We start from the raw sequence: 22,651 nt of genomic DNA on the forward strand, positions 1-22,651 counted from the left end.
TGTGTTATTTTGACAATTAAAATATGCAGAATTTTGCAGAATTTTAAAATTTTAAATTTGTCGGTGCAGAATTCGCTCAAGAGTATCAGGGTTCTGTGTGGCGCAGTCTGGGTGTGGGCGGCCTGTGGGGGGTCTTGGTGCAGCGGGGAATCTGGATGCACAGGGGCTCGGTGCAGAGTTCTGGGTGCAAGGGGAGTGGGACTTGGCAGGGGAGTCCAGGTGAACGTGGTTAGGGCTCAGTGGGGAAGGGCGGGGGGAGTGGGGCTTGGTAGGGTGGGGGGGTCAGGGTGCAGCTGGTTGGGGCTCAGTGGAGTAACAGTCTGAGTGTGGGGGGGCTCCTGATGCAGGGGGTGAGGCTCAGTGGGGTAGGGGTTTGGGTGGCTCAGTGGGGGTGTTAAGTGTGCAGCCGGCAGAGTGAACAGAACCCCAGGCCGGCAGGAGGCTGAGCAGGGCCGGCGGCAGTGGGGGGGAACCCAGACTGGCGGTGGGCGCGCCCTCCGGCTCCCCCTCCAGCTTCCCCCTCACCGTGCTCGGATTCTGCGGCTCTCGGGAGTGTGCGCTGCCAGGGCGTGGGGCCCTGAGCCTGCTGTGGGAGGGGCGGCGGCTCCTCACACTCTCGGGAGCCGCAGAGCCTGAGCACGGCGAGGGGGCAGCCATGGGGCGCACGGGGACCGCTGCCCGCATGCATCTGCTGCAGGAGCCCCCTCCCCCCCCGCGGGGGGGGTGTCACTGGGCCACAGCCTGGGCAGGCGTGCCCCCCCGGCTCCCCCCTCACCACGCTTGGGTTCTGCGGCTCCTGGAAGTGTGAGCTGCCGCTGCTGCCCCTTCCCGCAGCTTCCCCCCTCAGCTCTCACGCTGTTGCCAATCCTTTAGTATCTAAAATCTAAAGGTTTATTTATAAAATAAAAGAAAGGTGAGAGTTAAAATTGGTTAAAGGAATCAAATACATACAACAATTGCAAAGTTCTTGGATCAGGCTTGTAGCAGTGATGGAATAAACTGCTGGTTTGTTAAGTCTCTTGTTGCTTCCAAATCATTGGAAGGTCCTCAGTCCCTTGGTTAGAATGCTCCCATTAATATAAGTTCATAGTCTAGAGGTTTGAGCGGGAAAGAGACAAAATTGAGATGTTTCCAGCACCTTTTATAGCAGAGGTGGGCAAACTACGCTCTGGGGGCCATATCTGGCCCCCAGCCTGTTTAGTCCAGCCCTCGAGTTCCTGCTTGGGGCTTGCCCTGCTCCTGTGCTCCAACCGGGGAGCGGGATCAGAGACTGCTCCATGCGTCCGTGCCAAGGCTCCCGGAAGCAGCAGCATGTCCCTCCTCCGGCTCCTATGTTTAGGGGTAGCCAGGGGGCTCCGTGTGCTGCCCTCACACCAAGTGCCACCCCCGCAACTCCCATTGGCCGGGAACTGTGGCTAATGGGAACTGCAGGGACAGCACCTGCGGACGGGGCAGTGTGCGGAGCCGCTTGGCCGCATCTCCACGTAGGAGCTGGAGGGGGGGATATGCTGCTGCTTCCAAGAGCTGTTTGAGGTAAGCACCGCTCGGAGCCTGCACCCTTGATCCCCTCCCGTGTCCCAACCTCTTGCCCCAGCCCTAATCCCTTTCACTCATCCCAACCCCATGCCCCAGACTGGAGCCCTCTCACACACTCTGAACTCCTAATTTCTGGCCGAACCCCAGAGCCTGCACCCCCAGCCCTCACTTCATATTTCTCCATATTTCATTTCTATTGATTTCAGCTACCCATGCGTCTGTATCTGAAATACTGTGATCTTCAGAACAAATATGTTTTCCATTGAAATCACATTTTAAAACATACTGTCACACTTGTTTTGTTCTTGGTTTCATTTTCACCTGTCCTTTCTTTCATTTCACACATTTTGACTTAAAATTATTGTACGAAATCTTTTAAACTTATTTTTCTCCTCTGTATTTCACACTGTCGTCTATAGCCTTTTGCAGGTTTTTCTCTTCTTCTCAAATTTTTACTCTTTGTTTATTCCTTTCCTTTTACTCCCCACTATATTTTCCGTTTTAGTTCTATTAGTTTCTACTTAATTTTTCACTTCTTGTTAAACTCTGTACTCCTCATCTTCCCTCTGTTCCTGCTGTTCACTCTTACCACTTTCTTCCCTTTCCTACCTGTGTGTTCCTCTCTCTACTACTCACCTTCTCTCCCCCATTTTGCTCCACGTTCCAGTTAGGTATTTCCCAGGATAATGAAACTGGCTTATCTAGCATGACCCCTTTCTACTCTCCATTACTACAGTCCAAAAGAGTTATAAATCATTCTCCTCTTCAAAATTTTTCCTTTCGTGTACACCTATAATTTTGGATAAGTGAACTTAAAACATTTAAATAACCACTTGGTAAAACTTACTACAGATCTTACTTAAAATTATGAAAACTAATTTAGAGAGATAAGGTGGGTGAGCTAATTTCTTTTATTGGACCAAATTCAGTTGATGGTGAGAGAGAGAGATAAGCTTTCAAACTTACAGAGTTTGAAAGCTTGTCTCTATCACCAACAGAAGTTGGTCCAATAAGATACCTCTCAACTACTTCATTATATTAATTTTATTTTATATCTAAATTTCCTTCTATCCCACAGAAACATGGTGTTGTCTCCATGTTTAATAAAACTATCACATATTTTGAAACTGAGGTTAATGAAACACTGTATACTTGTTCACCCCATGTCATTTCATGCTTCTGCTCCTATTTTCTTTTTATCTTGTATTGGGTCTTTATTACACATTTTGGATTATGTTGTAGGGGAGAGGGGCTGAGAAGTGCTGTCTGAAGCCTCCAGATATGCAGTATGCGTTCCTAATTAAGGGGTGATTTTATGCCACCAAACCTTCATGAAAATGACAGATGACAGAAAACTTTAAGTGATGTGATCTTTTAATTATGCCAATAGTTGAGATTTACGTTTCTTTTACACATTCCTATTCTCTATCAATGAATGTAATACTGTTCCTGATAGCTAATCATGCTCTGCCCCTTGCCATTTTTATCAATATTATTCCAAGAATCGACTACTAGCAAATATTTAAGAGAGAGTCTTGAAGCATCTTTGCCCTGTGTCCTTCAGTAGTCTGTTTAATCTAACACCTTGTTAAATTCAGAATTATGTCTGGCAGTCATGTTTCATGGGGGGGGGTCAATATGAGTTTTAAATATATTAAAGGCACTATATGAACCTTAGTCTTTTTCCTCAGGAAAAATGTAGCAGAAATTTAATATGTTCATACTTACGTTAACTATCAGTCTAACTCACTACTTTTGTGTCTTCAGTAAGGCCCGTTAATCTTAATAAATATTTCAGGCACATAATAACCTTCCACACATTTTACAAATAAATTGGAAAGTATTTCATACGCAGTTTGCGGGGACTTCTAATTATATACACATGTATATGAGACTCACTATTTTGATCGCTACTTAGATTGTTGAGCCTACATGGGTTGTCAAAGCATACAGAGGAGCTGATGTCTGAAGTGGCCACAGTTTGTATGTGTCAAGACCAGGGGTCGGCAACCTTTGAGAGTGGTGTGTCAAGTATTCATTTATTTACTGTAATTTAAGGTTTTGCATGCCAGTAATACATTTTACATTTACGGGGTCGGTGGACGGAACCTCAGACTGGAGTGGGGGCGGCGGACGGAACCCCAGACCGGCAGCGGGCTGAGCATCTCAGCTCGCTGCTGGTCTGGGGTTCTGGCCGCCAGCCCCTGCCAGGTGGGGTCCTGGCCGCTGACCCCGCTCATCCCGCTGCTGGCCTGGGGTTCCGTCCATCCAGGCAGGCAGCAGGCTGAGTGGGGCCGGCGGCCAGGACCCTGGCTGACAGCAGAGTGCCACTAAAAATCAGCTCATGTGCCGCCTTTGGCATGCGTGCCGCAGGTTGCCGACCCCTGGTCAAGACCAATGATCCACTCAAGAAAAACAAACCACGCAAAAGCATTAAGGAAATTGACAGTAAAAGGCTAATAGACAAGTTATTGCAGCAGCAATTTCAAACTGAACTGAAGAACAGATTTCAGGTGCTACAAGAGTTAGATACTGTAAGAAGTCAACATCCATCTGTCAGGATGTGGCATTAGTTTTACACAGCAGCCAACAACTGCAGCTGGTTTCCAGGCAAACTGGATAAGTAAATCTGGATAAGTAAGGATATATGGGACTGTGGAAAAAAAAGAAACAAGTCAAAGCAAACATAGATACCTCCAGAAGAAGGAGCAGCAAAAAAAATCTATTTTTTTTTTTAAAGGACAGAGCAGTGAAAAGCAGTGTGAGAAAGACAAGCGGAAGTACATGAGTAATGTTACCAGTGACTGCTGAAAGAGATGATGATAAAAACACTTTTTTTCATTGTCTCAACGAGGTCCTAACTGGCAAATTTACAGTAGCAGGAGGACCTGTCAGGGATAAACCAGGAAAGAATAACATAAAAAGAACATAAAAAGCAAGTGGCAGATCACTTTCAAGAGGTGCTCACACCTTCTTGTCAACTGTTGGAAATGGGCCATCCTGATTATCACTACAAACGTTTTTTTTTTTCTTCTGCTGATAATAGCCCACTTTAATTGATTAAGTCTTATTATAGTTGGTATGGCATCACCCATTTTTTCATGTTCTCTGTGTATATATATCTTCCTACTGTATTTCCCACTGCATGCATCCGATGAAGTGGGTTTTAGCCCACAAAAGCTTATGCCCAAATAAATTTTAGTCTCCAAGGTGTCACAAGTACTCCTGTTCTTTTAACAACATTGAGGACATTCAAATTGTGGCTCAGGATAGATGGGTGTCAGAGTCTAGTTTGTGCCCTAAGCAACATGTGATGGTGTGGGAAGGATTCAGATTTAGGGTACGTCTTCACTACCCGCCGGATCGACGGGTAGCAATCGAATTCTCGGAGTTCGATATATCGCGTCTCATCTAGACGCGATATATCGAACTCCAAACGCGCTCCCGTCGACTCCGGAACTCCTCCACCACGAACGGCGGTGGCGGAGTCGATGGGGGAGCCGCGGACTTCGATCCCGCTCCGTGAGTACGGGTAAGTAACTCGAACTAAGGTAGTTCGACTTCAGCTACGCTATTTGCGTAGCTGAAGTTGCGTACTTTAGTTCGACCCCCCCCCCCCCCAGTGTAGACCAGGCCTTAGAAATGAAAAATTCCATGAAATGTTGATTTCTCCCCCCTCCCCCCGGTAATTTGATGATAAACACCTTTTAACAGTAGTTCTTTTTTTAGTTTAGATGGATACATTTGATGTTTTTTCCTTTCATCTGTGATGTTTTTTCCTTTAGCATCCTTCATTATGTTAATTATGCTGGAACATGCACTCTGGACAGGATATCGTTTGCTTATTTGTAACTGCCTTTGTTTTTTAGGCTGTCGAAAACCTCTGTTCTTATAAAGTGTCCCCTACACTTTACAAACAGCTCCGGCAAGTCTGTGAAGATCATGTGAAAGCACAAATTCTTCAGTTCAGAGAATATCCTTTTCTTGTGCACAGAAATATAGTCCAATAATACTTTTAAAATTATATTTTAAGGTAACACAACAGCAATTGATAAAACAAATGTGTAGGTGTTATATAAGCATTCAATATAGATCCTTAAATCAGTCTCACAAAATTCTAGTTACCTGCTTGCCTTAGTTGAATAATTTTTGTGGACAATAAAATATGAATAGCATTTCCATTGTCATGGTAAGGGTGCATGAGTAATTTTATACCTGGTCTGAAAATTTTCATGACTGTAAGCAATGCTTTGTTAACCTCTTTTGAAACAGCTATTGCATAAGGAGGAGAGTGGTTACAGGGGGAAAGTTGTACAGCAGTCCTGCTCCTTGGCTTTGAGATAAGGTGTTGGATATTTTTACCTTCTAAACTCTCTACGTGCCACTTAGTCCTGGTTTACACTACAAAGTTAAGTTGATGTAAGCTGTCTTGTGTCGTCCTTGATGTGCATGTGTCTACACTTACATTTGTGAAGTGCCCCGTTACAGTGATAATGTAACACCAACTCCCCAGGCGGTGTTGAGCCATGGTCAATGTTCTGAGGTCAACGCAGCATGAGTGTTGAAACTGAGAGCTTGTCTTCACTACCGGGATAGGTTGACCTAAGTTACGCTACTCCAGCTATGTAGCTTAGGTCGACTCTTCCCTGGGTGTCTTCATTACACTGCATCAATGGGAGATGCTTTCTGGTCGACTTACCTTACTCTTCTCAGAGAGCTGGAGTACTAGTGTCAACTGGAGAACACTGCTGTCGATTTAGCGGGTCTTCACTAGACCCGCTAAATCGACACCTGCTGCATTGATTGCAGCAGCATCAATCTCCCTGGTAGTGAAGACACGCCCTGATTTGCCTATGTCAGCCCTAATAGTCCTACAGCAGCTGTGTCCCGTAATGCCCAACACTGACCGCTCTGGTTACAGTTGTGAACTCCACTGGCTGGGGTCACAGAGACCTAAAGCCCGGTACATTTTTGAAATGCCTGCTCCTGATTATCCAGCTTGGCAAGCACATCAAAGGAGAGCTGCTAGTTGTGTGCAACTGTCCAGCCGACCACGCCAGCTACATTCTCCAGATGAGCTCCAGCTTGGAGTATAGGATAGGAGGTATAGGATTTCCTGGGCCTATAGGAGAAGAGGCTGTGCAGGCACAGTTGTGGACCAGCTGTGGAAAGTGAACATCTACGAGCAGATTGCCTGGAGGATGCAGGAGAGAGGCTCTGATAGGGATCACCAGCAGTGCCGGGTGAAAGCGAAGAAACTGCGGCAGGCATATCAGAAGACTAGGAGGCCAACAGTCAATCCAGTTTCGAGCCCGCAGACTAGGAGGCCAACAGTCAATCCAGTTTCGAGCCAACAGTCAATGCCAGTTTTACAAAGAGCTGCATGCCATACTCGATGGAGACCCCACTGCCACCCTGCACATCACTGTGGATACCTACGAGGAACCTGAGTCGCAGACCCCTGCTGTGAACAGTGAGGGCAAGGAGGAGGGACATACAATCAGCAGGGATCCACCTATGCTGCAAGCCAGTACCTGTCTGAGAATCTACCACAGTCCAGTCAGTCCCAGCAGTTGAGCATGGGAAAGCCTGATACAGGGGAAGAAACGTTGGGTAAGTATGTAATTGTATTTCCCATTCAATGATGTACTGATAGTTTTGTCCTGTTAAGTTGGGGTACTATTGACCTTTCATTAATTTACTCATACTAGAAGAGGTAGGGTTACAACAAAGAGAGAGCTGTCATCTCTGTACAGTTAGGTGGGGGGACGGACATGCAGAGCAGTTTATGTACAGAGGGATGTCCCTTCAATCCTCCTGAGAGATCTCAATGAAACGTCCATGGAGGTACTCTGCAATCCTCTCTCAAAGGTTTTTAGGGATGGCAGTCTTTATTTCTTTCTCTGCGATAGGATGCTTTCCTGTGTCTATTGGCAATAACTTTGGCAGGCATCATTGCAGTAAACTGGCTAGCAGCATGTGGGCCTTCGGGGCTTCAGGACCCTAGTGCTCTCTGTGCCCTTGTCACCCTCAAGAGCGAGATACCCGCTAAAATCATCACTGCCAGTGGAAAATGGTGCCAGCATTTAGTGCCATTGTCCTATATGCATAGTTTCATGCAACCGAACAATTCCCTTGCCTGTGGTGGGTCATACTCACCATGGCTGGTGCTCCTGAGCGGTGTTGTGCACAAGCACTCTGAAGCAGAAGGGTCAATAAGCATGCGTTGTTTAAAACTTTAGGGGAGCAAGGAAAGGGAGTTCTGAATCTTAATTTTCACTTTCTGTTATGACTGTTGTGGCAAAGGTACCTCTGTGTATTTTATTTGTAGTTGCTGCCATTGCAGCCTTGAGGGTTTCCCCCTCCACACCTGCAGGATGCCTGAGCCAGATCAGGAATTAAAAAAGAAGACGCGGGAGGACATGCTTAATGAGGTCCTGCAAGCCAGTGCTGCATCAGACCATGAGCAAAGGGCCTGGAGGGTGAATATTGCAGACAGCCTGGAGAAAGAAAGTAAGTGGACAGGGGAAAGGCCCAGGAGTCCTAGCAGGAAAAAGAGAAGGAGATACACCAGGACCTAATAGGGCTTCTCTGGCAGCGCAAACAGATGCTGCAGACCCTTATGGACCTACAGGTTCAATAATCATGGATTCCCCCAGCAACTTCCTACATCTTTGTTCAACATTCTTCATGACATCAGAAGCTGCATCCCTTCCCCTACCATTCTATCCCATGGGACATTAAGAGAACCACAGTTGCTATGTGTTTAGCTAAAATGGGCATAAATGTTCTTTCTGTTCCATAACTTAAGTTTTTAACATACAGTAACTCCTCACTTAAGGTCCTCCTGGTTAATGTTCTTTCGTTGTTACATTGCTGATCAATTAGAAAACATGCTTGTTTAAAGTTGTGCAATGATCCCTTATAACATCGTTTGGCAGCCACCTGCTTTGTCCACTGCTTGCAGGAAGAGCAGCCCGTTGCAGCTAGCTGGTGGGGACTTGGAACCAGGGCAGCCCCCCACATCAGCTCCCCTAAGTTCCCTGTGCGGCAGCTGCCCAGCAGGCTATCAATTGCCAGGCAGTTCAGCTGTCCCTCCCCCCACTGCCATGTGCTGCTTCTGCCCTTTGCCTTGGAGCTGCACCCGGGAGCCTCCTGCATGCTGTGCAGGGGTGGGAGGGAAAGAAGGGGGCTAATGTCAAGGTATCCTCCTGCACACTGCTTACCCCATCTCCATAGAGCAGTGGAGGGACACGACAGGATGGAGGGAGCTTGCTGGCAGCAGCTGCTGTCTGAACTTGCTGATCTACTTAAAAAAGGCAGCGTACTTGGAGTGGGGTCAGCATACTTAAAGGGGCAATGCACATCTCTCTTTCTGTCTCACACAGGGTGTGTGTTTCTGTCTCTGTCTGCCATGCTGTCTCCCCTCCCTCCATTTGTGCTGCCTTGTAGAATGTGAGGCTACATTAACAACAATGGGCTGAATGCTAGTTCATCATTTATCAGTAAGGGATTCCCTGGGAAATATTCCACCCTCTGACTTCACCACCTCAACCAAGCTTCACAATTATCATTGCTGTGTACAATATTAAATTGTTTGTTTAAAAGTGTGTGTGTGTGTGTGTGTGTAAAAATAGTCTTTTGTCTGGTGAAAAAAAAATCCCTGGAACCTATTTACATTAATTCTGATGGGGAAATTGGATTCACTTAACATCGTTTCACTTAGTCACATTTTCAGGAACATAACTACAACGTTAAGTGAGGCGTTACTGTATTTGCTTTTAAATTGCAGAAATTTTTCTTTGCACTGGTTTTGTTACTGAATAAAATTTTAATCTTTTGGAAAATATTTCATCTTTATTAGTTCACGTCATATGCTGCAGCACGCACTAAAAGCACGCACTTGTGTCATACTGTGCAATAACAACTCATAGGATCAGTGACAGTGTAATAATCATAAATGTACAGCAAGCACCACAAAATTAACAGGTGAATAGACAGTGTTGTATTTATAGGCTTGCACCAAGCACCACACAGTTCCTAACAGGCCCCCAAAACAAGGTGGCCAGGTGGAGCACTTTACATCCCAAAGCACTATTGTGGCTCACTGTTAAAATATTATTTCAAAGCCTCTCTGAGCCATATAGCTCTGTATTGAGCTCTTCTGGTAGCACTTGTGTCTGGCTGTTCAAACTCAGCAGACAGACATTCCACCTCTGCCTTTCACCCTGGCAGCAGCTTTTTCTTCATTTGTTTCACAGATATTACGTAGGACAGAGCAGGCAGCTATAACTTTTGGGATTTTTTTTTTTCAATGAGATCCAATCTTGTGAGTGAAGGGATGCTGGTGTCCCTTCAGTCTACTAAAAGCATATTCAACTGTCATTCAGCACCTGCTGAGCTGGTAGTTGAATCTTTCTGTGGTGCCATCCAGGTGGCTGGTGTACAGCTTCACGAGCAAGGGTTACACCATGTCCCCCAGAATCACTATGGTATTTCAACATTGCCAATGGTAATCTGCCGATTGGGAAAGATAGTCCCTACTTATAGCTTTCTGAACAGTCCTGTGATCTTAAAGATGTGAGCAATCATGTACCTTCCCTGACCAGCCAACATTGATGTCAATGAAGCATCCCTGGTGATCCACCATCGTTTGCATAACCATAGAAAAGTAGCCCTTTCTGTTGGCAACGTGATCTGATGCCAAAACAGTGTTATGCATGCCGTCTTTTGGTTGACTGCAGTTCGGGAACCCCATTGCTGCAAATCTATCCACGTCATGCATGTTGCTGAGTCACAGTCCTGCATACTAGGAGATGATCGGCCATGCACGCTTGCATGACAACAGCCTCCACAGTGCATTTGCCAACTCCAAAATGATTTCCCATTGACCAGCGATCCTGCGTCACAAGTTTTCAGTGTGATTGTCACTCGCTTCTCCATTTCGGTACAACTGTCATTCTGGTGTCCCTTCGCTGGAGGGCTGGAGCAAGCTTGGTGCACAGATCCAGGAATGTGACTTTGCGCCTCCAAAATTTTTGCAGCCACTGCTCATCATTCTAAGCCTCCATTCTGATACGATGTCACCAGTTAGTGTTCATTTCTTGGGCCCAGAAGTGGTGCTCCACCATCTGCATCTGCTCTGTGAATGCCACCAACAACCTTCAATTGTTTCTTGCTGTGGCCTACAGCAGTTTGTCCTCCCATGAAATTGTCGTGTTCCCTGCTGATTCGGTTCACTTGTGGCTCTGCAAATACCGGAGGATTATGAGTTCAGTGCTTGAACCCGATCTTGTGGGTGTGGGGTTGGTTTTTTTCATTTTGTCAAAAGCTATCTATTTATCTTCAGTCAGAATTATATATAAACCCTGTCTTTTTTCAGACTCTCAGACTTCATCTGATCTTCTGAATTGAGTGCTTTTAAATTTAGGATTTTCTCTGTCTGATAAATGATTTTTAGAGATCTGAGATTTCTATATCTGACAAGTATACTTCTTGTCCTGTTCCACTGACACAAGATGGTAGTCATCAAAATTTGGCTTACATAGACTTGAGTTGCTATTGTATTTGAAGGGAAGAGTAGCCACATTTGGATTTCTTCATAAATGGTTTAATGAAACTCAGAAAGCTTGAATCACAGCTAGAGTCTGCTGTTGTGTGAAGTAGCCACCACAATTCATGAAGATCTGGGATTTTAGGTGAACCCTATGGGGGGTTTAATGAGGATTATTTAAGCCCTTGGAAGATTTCTAAAAGAATACAGCTATTTGAACTATGTCTGATGTAAACCAGTTTAATGAACAAAATTGCTTTTCAGACACTTCCTCCCAGCTCTCCTCAATGGGAAAGAGAGTTGCTTCTGATTTAAGTCAGACGACTTCTTTAACCTGTCAGAGTTATGTAGTGCAGATGGAGGTGCAGGAGAGCAACGTGAGGTATTCACTCAAAAACTGAGTCATGCTTTTGGAAGAGTTCCCAGCCCTCTGCTCGTCCAGCACTTTTTAGCAACTGAACTCTGATCCCTAACTTCCAGTGCAATTTCATTTGTGTCCATAGAGCAACTTTACTGAATAACTTGCTGAACAAAAATGTACTAAATAAAGATAATCACTAGTATCTGGCCTCAAAAAGGGGTTGGTGAACTAATTTTCCTTAGCAGGTGCTGTACAGATTCTCTGGACAGTCTTTTATTTTTAAAGAAGGTAAATAAATGCTGGCAAGATCACTGCAGACAAATGGTAAGTTGACTATTTGTTCAAAATGCAAATCCCTGAGACATCAAAGATATCTGGTAAATAAATGCTGGGGACATTTCAAAAAATCAGAAGTGGAGGGGGAGTTCAAAGAGTCCTCAGCCTTGACTGAAAAAGAATTTTCTTAAAAATCAAAACACCTCTTCCCAGTTTTTTTAATTCATTTATTTATATATAATGTATAATTTCACTCCAAACAGTAAGGGGGTCTGCACTTATCCTCCACTTGCAATTTTTTTTCTGGGTACTTCTTGGTTGCTTTTAGACAGCATTTAACAGTGCTTGGGTGCTTCTCCAACCTATAAAATCGGAAGGGTTCAAAGTTAACATTGAAAGAACAGAGAAAACATTAAACTCACAAACACTTGAATAATTTCACTCAAATTGGTTTTGATATATCACGTTTTTGCCTGCGAAGATAGGACATTGGGGCATGAATCACACACTAATACAATATTCTTAATGCTCCATATCACTCATAATGTTTAAAAGACAAGATGATGGCACCTTGCAGGGATGGCAGAGGGGCAGTTAGGAAGATTAAGGAACAAACTGGTTGGAAACTCCAATCTCTGCACTCCTACCCCCCAAATTAAAAATGTTGCAGGAAAAATTACCCTTCAAAGATTTTCATGGGAATTTTCTAAACAAAAGTATTTAATTTAGTTTTCACTAGTATTCTGAAATGAAAATTGTCATTTCAACTTAAAATGTCATTTTGCTTTGGTTTATGAAAACTAAAAATGTTTGGATTTTCCTTTTTTTTTTTTTTTTTTAATTTGGAGGTTTTATTCTCCTATCTCTCTTTTACTTTTCCCTTTTTCCACTGGTTTAAAAAAAGAGAAGGTAGAAGGGGAAGACCCCCAACTTATTTACTGTTTCCCTCTTTGAAAACATTAATAAAGTATGTTTCTAGTCAACAGAATTAAAAAAAAAATTCCAGTCAGAAAATTGAAAAAATTTGTTGAAATTGGAGCTTTCCTGTGAAAAGATGTTTAGACTAAACCACATTTTCCAGTGGGAAGATTTTTCAGTCAATAAATATTAACCACACATATAAGAAAGTGAAGAGAAAAGAAGGTGTCAGTATTAAACTTCTGTCTCTCTCTCTCTGGTGCACTTCTTGAGTGGTTGAAGAGTAGAAATAATGCAAGATGATATACAATCTTAATAGCTCTTACAGGGTTTGGAATTATTTGGGATATATCTTATAATACAGTTTATGCTTAGGTAGTATTGCTATCAAGGTCTACAATTTTAAAAAACGTTTACCTTTATACAAATCTGATTTAATACATGCAAAAATTAAGTTAATTGACTTGTAAGACATCTTAATTACACACAAACAGATTCTAATATAAAATAAAATCCCGTGTGCTTGTAAAAGGCAAATTGGTTCAATCAGTGTTTTACATTTTGCAGATCATGATTAGAAGCATTTTCTTATTTTTGGATCGTACATACGTGCTTCAGAATTCATTGCTTCCTTCTATATGGTAGGTATCTGTGTAAATACGCTGCTAACATAATTGTTGAGTGTGAACTAATTGTTTTTGTAAAGATTAAACTTTACTTTCCCCCCACAATTATTTTGTTTTGTGTATGTAACACATGTACCATATTTCATTTCTGTAAAATTCCCTATACATGTATGGAGTTAAATAATGTGTGAGATCAGTTTTTGTCTGGGAATATTATATAAATCAAGCTGTATTTCTGATTTTTTTAAATTAATTTTCAATATTTATACAGGGATATGGGGCTAGAGCTTTTTAGAAAGCACATTATTAGTGATAAACTAGTTCAAAACAAGACCATTGATGGAATCCTCCTCCTGATTGAACGGGAACGGAATGGTGAAACTGTGGACAGAAGCCTGTTACGAAGTCTGTTAAGCATGCTGTCTGATCTACAGGTAAGAATAGCAAACCTTACTAATAGCTGCCACATTTAAAGACAGACACAAATTGTGGACCTTTCTAATTTTTTCGTGTCCTACAAGAGTAACTTTTTTCTAATTAACATGTGCTTTGGAATTAAAACCATATTTACCATATTTTTAGGATCATGATTAAGTTTAGTAGCTGTGTGTGTGTGTGTGTGTGTGTATATATATATATATATATATATATATATATATAAACTGTTCAGTGTCTGTTTATAGCTTGCTTAATTTTCCACTAAAATTATATTGTAGTAATTTATTCAGTAAAATAAAACCGAGCATGTCATTTATTCTTTTTTAATACCAGTGGCTAGATTGAAGTTTTAGTTCAGTGAGATTTTTTTCCAAAGAAGGTTAATTCATCCTGTAGTGAGGCTCTAATAATACACTTAAAAATACTGTATCTGCATTAACGTGCCTGTATCTGCTGGCTCCTCCTTGTATTTATCACATAAACACAATATTGCTACAAGTGTATTGGGTATGAAGTAATTTGGATGGCTTGACACACATTTATAAAAGAAGCTTAAATAGGGATGCTCCTTTGGGTGATACAAGTAAGTGGCTGTATTAGCTGCAACACCCATGCCTGTCACTCCTCTCCAACCAAAAAATCTGGGAAAAATCTAGTACTGATTTTTCTTTCAAAAAAATGAGTTGCATTGTATTGAAATGCTCCTTTTTGTTTTTCAGTGTGTCAGTGTTTCAACAGCAAATCTAAACTTGTCAGTTGAAAGTATTTGAGAACTCATTATTACGATAGACAAAAAGTTATCTCCTTGAGACACATGTGGCTGTGTCCTGCTTTCGCTTACTCCGTCATTCTCTTCTCCTTTTGTCCTCTAAATGAGGCCATTTTGCTTTCCCTTTTTTTCCAGCTGTAGGCAATGACCAACATAGGTCAGCGGAGGTTTTAAATTGTAATTCTTAAATCATGGATATGCAGCTCCCAAATAAAATATGTCCACTGTAAATTGCTATAAATGAGACCAAATCCTTCTCATGGAGCATGTACCCAAAGGCAGGTCTCAGTCCTGGTAGTGAGAAAATTGACTTTGCTTCCAGACCTGAGTTTCTAGCATGAGACAATGTTGCAATGTTCTCCAGCTACTGGATTGACTTCAGATTTGTATTTTTAAACAGTGTAATTCTATATTAAAATATATCGCCTTTAATTGATTCAAAAGTCTTTTTTTCCATTTAATCCTGACACAGATTAAATGTAGTAACAAAAATATATACCATTGGCATAAGTAAAAGAATTTGGGCTTAGTCCAGACCCCAGTGGAAAAGGGTCTACATCACAAAACCTATCACCACATTCTGGCCTCTCTAAGGCCTGGTCTACACTGGGGAGGGGGTTCGAACTAAGGTACGCAAGTTCAGCTACGCGAATAGCATAGCTGAACTCGAACTACCTTAGTTCGAACTACTTATCCGTCCTGACGGCGCGGGATCGAAGTCCGCGGCTCCCCCGTCGACTCCGCCACTGCCGTTCGCGGTGGTGGAGTTCCGGAGTCGACGGGAGCGCGTTCGGAGTTCGATATATTGCATCTAGATGAGACGCGATATATCGAACTCCGAGAAGTCGATCGCTACCCGCCAACCCGGGCGGGTAGTATGGACGTACCCTAAGAGATTACCAAAAAAGATTGGGCGTGAAGTCCAAGCATTCGCTATATGGATGCAGTCAAGCTGTAATTTCATGGATTTTCACTTAGATTATACTTGAATAGGCATGAGTGACCAAATGGACTAATAATTTTTGCACATTTTATTCAAGTAAACTTGAGCCTCCTGTCAGCATTCCAGTCATGCTGTCCATTCTGGTTTTGGTAGAACAAAGGTCATGAGCCTCCTTTCATCCTTCCAGGAAATTCTTTAGCTTGGATTGCCTTAGTTTAGTTAGGTATTCCCTGTTCACAGGGCGTTTAAATATGTCTGAGATATTAGGGGAAGGGTAAGAGAAAAAACAATAACTTTCATTTTCTGATAAGGCACTGCAAAGCCAGTCTGACTTTCCTGCTAAGCCTCCTAACTGTCATCCATAACGGGCTCTGGTATAGCTGGAAAATAAATATGTAATACTCCTTCTTTGAGGTAGTTACAGTGGGTGAAGATAAGCTTCTGTCAGTCATTGTCTTTAGACAATGTAATGCTCCATGAATGTCCATGCTGAAAGATGTGGATCTGGCTTGTGTGTTCTCTTTGCCAGAGCTTTCCCCTTTATTAGCCCAGGTATTCATAGCTGCATCACCTTTTTTATGTCTGTCAGATTTTTAAGAGGCGAGGGTTTAACAGTAGTTTTTTTTCTCTCTGCTAAACAAAGCTAAATATACCCCCTTTCCTGGTTTCTTCCGATCATGTGTGCATTTAGATACAAGTTTCTCCTTTGAATTATTTCGGACAGATACTTCTAGTTCTACGCTAGATAACCTATAATCTAGGTATTTTTACCATGGCTGCTGCAATAGTAGGTGAAATCCTTATAGATTCTCCAGTAAATAAATATGGATTGCTGTTTCTCCCTCCACAGCCCCACAGAAAGAGGTTGGTTATTAAGTGAAAGCCAAGTTAATGAAATGAGTTTTACAATTTGTTTGAAAGCAGTGAGGGCTGCTGTTCATCCTGATTTCCTTAGATATCAGTTTTGTAGTTGAAGACCAGCTGCTGAGAAAGTTCTGTCTTCTGCTCACATGACTCTCATTCTTGAGGCTTACTGTTCCAAAGCAGTGTGACTGCATGAGGTCATGATCCCAGAAAGTGGGGGTATCCCTTTATATAGTTTGGGCCAGTTCCTCTGGAGGGTTTTGAAGATAAGGAATGAAACCTAGAATTTGAGTCGCTCTTCAATTGGGGAGCCAGTGTAAAGAACTGGAGCTGAGATGATGAATTGGTGGGCTGCTGCATTCTCAACATTTGTAAGTAGTCATTTTGCAGTAGTCAAACTTAAAACTTATAAAATAATGGATTCCTTTGATCAAGTCTGAATTTGATCAGAGTGAGCTTCAGTCTGTCTGGCTATCTGTAGATACAGAGGGTGTTTTTCACAGCTGTGGCAACTTCAGTGTATATTATAGAGAGGAGTCTGACAGTCTGAGGGCAGATTCCCTCCATGGTGGATTGATGTTACAGTGGCAGCAAGTTTTCAAAGTGCTTTTCTCTCTCAACTGGCATTGCCCTGTCTTGCCTGGGTCTAGCTTCAGCCAGTGGCACTTCATCCAGGTGCTGATATCTCCCAGGCAATACGATAACTAAACTCTGAAGCATGAATTTAATTTCACTTCAACAAAATTTATCATTCATTTTCATAACTAGATATTTTTGATATCCATACAAATCTTGTTAAGCTTCAGCAGCTTCCTGTGGCAGCGAGTTCCATAATTTAATTGCACGTTATATGAAAAAATTTCCTTCCATTGGTTTTGAATTTCTCACCTTTTTTAATTCCAGTGAATGCCCCCATGTCTTGTTATGAGGCAGGGAAAACAGAAGCTCCTGATCTACCTTTTCCAGGCCATGAATTATTATGTATACTTTTATCCTGTTTTCTCTACTAGTCTTCTTTCTAAAGTAAACAATCCCAGTCTTTTCAATTTATTTTAATATGACAATGTTTCATTGCCCTTGATCATTCCTGTTACTCTTCTTTGAATCCCCTCTAGTTAGACATTGAAGAGGGAAAGGATAGTCCAGTTCATCTGCACCTCATTTATCTCAGTGAGCCAAAGCAAGATGACAGACCCCAAATTTCTTGGATTAAGATTATTTTGGAGACGGTGTTCCTGATTAGTCCAAGCATTTCACCGAAAAGGAGTTACCGGTTCTTTGCAGTGATTTCACTAATTTGGAGCTATTGCATTTGCAGCAGGAATGCTGGCAGGAGGATCAAACTCAACTGGACTGGAGTCCCATAATTGTGTGTTGTTGGCTGCTGGTGCTTGTCTGTGTGATTTTTAAACAGAAGCCCATTGATTTAGACAAATCATACACTGAATCCCTGATTGAAGCACACTTACGATATGGTGTGGGAAAGCTCCCATTGCAGTTGGTCATTCATACAGACATGAGTGCAGTTTATCATAGAATATCAGGGTTAGAAGGGACCTCAGGAGGTCATCTAGTCCAACCCATTGCTCAAAGCAGGACCAATCCCCTTCTGTACCTATTATACAAATAAACCAGGAACTTCATTATCCAGTAGTGTCAGTGGCACTTTTCTTGAGGACAGACAATTTTGTGTCATGGGATATTTTGTTTGTCTTTCATCTTGACAACTAAAAATAAAAAAGAAAGCCTTAAGCATGAGGTTAATAAGTAACTAAATTAATAATTTCATTTTTTACCTAGGTTTACAAGGAATCATTTGAACAAAAGTTTTTGGAGGAGACAAATTGTTTATATGCGGCAGAGGGCCAAAGGTTAATGCAAGAAAGAGAGGTAAATATACAGTGTTAATGAGCACTAGGAATTAATTAAAAGACCATGGGGCCCAATTCTGTGCTAAGGTACACCCGTACACCTCCATGTACTGCAGTGTGAGCCGCATTGGGGTATCTGAGAGGGATAATTGAATCCAGTGTGTTGAAGTATCTTTAAGTCAGTGGTTTAAGTCAATGGTCCATGGATGTCTAAGATTTCCAGACGGGACCACACCTCCTTTTGAAATTTTTTAGGGGTCTGCAAATGAAAAAAGGTTGAAAACCACTGCTTTAAGTGCATGACTAGAAGTGAGATAACCCAGTGAAATTTGGGCTACCTACAATCATGCTGCTGGAGAGCACAATATAGTAAGAGCTATGGGGGTATTGTCAACATTACTTCATCCAATAAATTGTAATGTGCGTCCTTTAATGTCATTCCAGTTTTTCTTTGATTAATACCTAATTAAGCAGTTGAGTTTTAAAAAAGGCTTATTTACTCAATAGACTAAGACAGTTGTGTTTTCTATTCTTTTGGGTTAAAGCGATACTGTCCTGTTGACAGGCCACAAATTTAGACACTTCCCAAAATGTAAAACAAATAAGTGTCCCCTAGTTAATATAAATGTATTGGCTCTCCCAAATGAGAGCTGTGAAAGTTAACTGACTCACCGCAAATATTCTGAAAGCAAGTGTCTACATGACACTGATATAAATTTCCATGTCACACGCGTGTCTCTTAGCATTAGAGAAGAAATTAAGGATGGAATAATTTTATCTTGTCAGTACTCTGCTAATGTATAGTTAAGATAATTGTCATGATAAAAAGGTTATGCATATGTCATACTCCTTTGTGTTCACTAATTAAATCATTGCATTCTTTTCTTTTGCTAGGTTCCAGAATATCTTCACCATGTTAACAAACGTTTAGAAGAAGAAGGAGACCGAGTGATAACATATTTAGACCACAGCACGCAGTGAGTACAATTTTTCTTCCATTTTCGCTATAGGCCAAACCTGCGTGCCATCCATTCATAAAGTAATGTGATTATCCATGGTTCAAAAGAAGGCAGGATTATTTCAATAGTATCTAAAAGGGTAATAATGAGATTATCTGTAATGAACTTTGTTTTACGAAGGCTATGTATCTTGATTAAAATTAAAATACACAATAACAAGAAAAAAGTGGGAGAGAGAAAGGTCTAGCAATATGAGTTTGAGGTTTTTGAAATTTTTGAGTTATTATATAATGTATCATTTGGACTTTCAAAACAGTAGTTCAGGTTAACCATTCATGCGCTGATAATGACATTTAGCTCAAACTTCCTGAGGGAAGGGAATGTGGTTTTTGCCTAATGAAACAGTTAGGTATCCTCACTCATGAACTCTATTTAAAATGGCAGTCCACTTTTATTAACAGTGTTCTAGGCTATGTTTGGCATTTGATTGTGTTACAATGATGACTTTATTAAAGTATATCTGTTATTTCTCATTACTTCAAATTATCTACTGCAATCTATGTTGTAATGTATGTATAATGCAAACAAAAATATTTTATATTATAAAATTCTAACTGTGGCTCTGATCCTGCAAACTCTTACTTGCAGGTTGATTAATATTTACTCCACAGTTAGTCTCATCAAAGTCAATGGAACTAACATATATGAATTTAAGAACATGCATAAGTATTTGCACAATCATGGCTTTAAAGTGCAGCTCAAATAAAGAGTAGCCTGGAATTCTAGTGAGGCTAGTCTGTGCAGGGACTTATTGTGGGTCCTGACTTCTGTCTCGGCTCAGGATGAAAGTCTGGGCCCACTGGGGGCCAGAGAGCTCTGTGAAGGCAAAATGAGAGAGCCTTGTATAAATCATCATCACTGATTTCCTTTGATCCTTTTAAGAAGCAGCATTTACGGGATCTGAAGTCAGTCTCCTTTAGTGATCCTCATATCTCACAGTTTACCACCCTTCTAGATATGTGAAGGGGACAGCAAGAATATTTAAAAAAGTAAAAAATTTAACCTATTAGATTTGTACTTGGGATAGATATGATCCTTCAGGGACAAAAATGACATCAGAAGTAATAGAGGACAAGGTAGGTGAAGTGCTGATAGAGTATTCTCTTAATATCCTGGGACCAGCATGACTACAACAACGCTGCATATCAAGAAAAATGTCAGGTTAATTTAAACCCTTAAATTAGGTTTTGTAAAAAACATATTTTCTAAAACTTAAGACCAATATAGTTATTCTGTGATTTGTCAGCTTACAATATATTAGTGTAAAGACAGGATTTGGGTATTTTGTTTTGCTTCAGGGTATTTTTTTGTTGAAAAATTGCAGAATATTGCTCTGCAATATTTTCAACCTAAGCATTGCACCACCTTACTAATACATAAAAGCCAGAAAAGGAAACTGACCAGTCTTAGTCAAATGCAGTAAGTAATCTGCATTATAGGTGGAAAGTAGAGATAAGCCTACATTGCAAAATTCAGAACCAAGTTTAATATCTTCTCCCAGAGTTTGGTGGTCTGATATGGGGTTCTAGTTCAGCTCACAAGCATGCTTCTTTAACCATGAAACCTTAGTTCAGAATTTGGGTTTGAATTTTGAACCACACTAACCTGGATTGTTTGGTTTTGAGGTTCCAGCTTAGAACCATCTCTTTTTCTATCAAAATAAAAAGTAAATAAGAATCTTTAAAACTGTTCTAATTTTTAATATCTAATTTTAAGGTGTTATGAATAATAGCAAGAGCTTGTTTTTTAAAGTAACATTTTAATTAGAATCTCCATTTCTTAATTGCATATATTTTTGCAGTATTTTATCTTGTTTATTCCTGTTAGAATTTTTTTGTTTATGTAAAATACAGACTGCAAAATCAGAATAAACTGTAAATGTTCAATATTTTGTCATGTAATAATGGGAGTTATTCACACTTGCATCCTGATAAGAGAGTAATTGCCTTAAACTGTGCAGTATTTCTTATGTGCTCTTTCTTGCCTTACACAGGAAACTACTAATTGCTTGTGTGGAAAAGCAACTACTAGGAGAGCACTTAACAGCTATTTTGCAAAAAGGTATATCTTTCTTAGTTCTTTTAACCTACACTGAAGGACAGATTCTCATACTCTGCAACAATGGTAGATTGTACAACTATTAGAATGTGAGCCATAGCAGCGACTTCCACGCATACTGAGAGTGCCACTAGTCATCTTCAAAATAAAAACTGCTAATGGCACAGGATTGTATAAACTTCCAAAACAAGCACCTAAATTACTGCAGTAATTCTGTATAAATTACACAGCACAGGTGGAATTAACTTCTAGTTTGCTTGTCACTATATAGTTAAAGAATCTTTGTACGGTCAAATACAGTGAAGTCCCAGTGAGGTTACCTGTTAAGCCAGTACAATATATATTCTCTCTTTGCATCCTTTGGTGTGTCTCTGGAAATCTCAGATTTGTCTTAGTCTTCTTCAGAAGTACTTGTTGAGTGATCAGTGCCTCTGATATCCTCTTGGTTTTTTAAAAATTAACAGGAACAGTCATGTCAATCTTCTTCTTTTACTGGATTTTTAGGCTTCATTGATGTTTCCTGATCTTGCATATGTTTTGATATAAAATATCTTCTCTGTTCTTAGCTCTGGGTGAGCTTTAGGTTCTGGGTGTTCTAGTAACTTAGCCTCACCCCTCTTTGTTTTCTTCATGTTGCAGAAAATGTCCCTTCCCCACCACTTATTCTTCCTTTATTTTCCATAAAATACTTGGGATATTTTTCTCAAAACTTCTGGCGCTGGGTTCTTTTAGTTGTCTGCCTGATCAGATGGAAGATTATATGATTTGGTCTACTTTAGCAGTCTACCTCTTTTGCTAACTGTCTCACATTTCAGTAACTTACCCTCAGGACCTATGAGTATTGCTGACTAGAGGTGAGTGAATAGTTGATTTTTTTGGTTCGAGGATGAACCAAAATATTCAGGAAAAAAAATTGTTTGGTTTGAAGCGAAACTAATTCTTTTCTTTTCTTTTTTTCTTTTTTTTTTTCTTGCTGAAACAAAAAAAGAAAAATATTTGATTTGGGTGAAACAAAATTATTAGTTCAATCCAAAACACTTTTTTCTCGGTGTTTTATTTCAGGTGTTTTTCACCCATATTTTTGTTCTCTTTTTTTTTTTAAATAGCAAAATTTCCAAATGAAATGCTATTTTTGAATGAAAAGTCAAAATGCTTAATTTCAAAATGGGCAAAACAAAGTGTTTTGACATTTTTCCATTCTGTGGACCAAAATTCAACCTGAATTCATAAATAGTTTTAGTAACGCAAAAAAAATAGCCCAGCTCTGTTATTTGCTGTCAAGCTGCCTGTAACTGACCAGCTGCCATCTCTTCCAGAACCTACTTCTTACTGTATCTATCTTACTCTCTGTTGAGAGGGCTTCTAGCACCAAACTTCTATTGTTTTTTAAGTCCTAAACTGGCTTTAGCAGCCCACACT

At 41.0% G+C, this 22,651-nt stretch overlaps 1 protein-coding gene across 1 annotated transcript in view; it reads left to right on the forward strand.

Moving 5' to 3' along the window:
- CUL4A (cullin 4A) overlaps nt 1-22,651 on the forward strand; it is an 80,882-nt gene that overhangs the window by 13,922 nt on the left and 44,309 nt on the right. Inside the window, exons 3-9 of the mRNA XM_039509724.1 lie at nt 5,406-5,509; nt 11,705-11,774; nt 13,212-13,285; nt 13,542-13,704; nt 18,085-18,174; nt 19,050-19,132; nt 21,168-21,235. Of these exons, the coding sequence (XP_039365658.1) occupies nt 5,406-5,509; nt 11,705-11,774; nt 13,212-13,285; nt 13,542-13,704; nt 18,085-18,174; nt 19,050-19,132; nt 21,168-21,235 (652 nt within the window). The remainder of the gene's footprint in view (nt 1-5,405; nt 5,510-11,704; nt 11,775-13,211; nt 13,286-13,541; nt 13,705-18,084; nt 18,175-19,049; nt 19,133-21,167; nt 21,236-22,651) is intronic.

Source organism: Mauremys reevesii, linkage group 1 (assembly GCF_016161935.1).
Source record: "Mauremys reevesii isolate NIE-2019 linkage group 1, ASM1616193v1, whole genome shotgun sequence".
NCBI lineage: Eukaryota > Metazoa > Chordata > Testudines > Geoemydidae > Mauremys > Mauremys reevesii.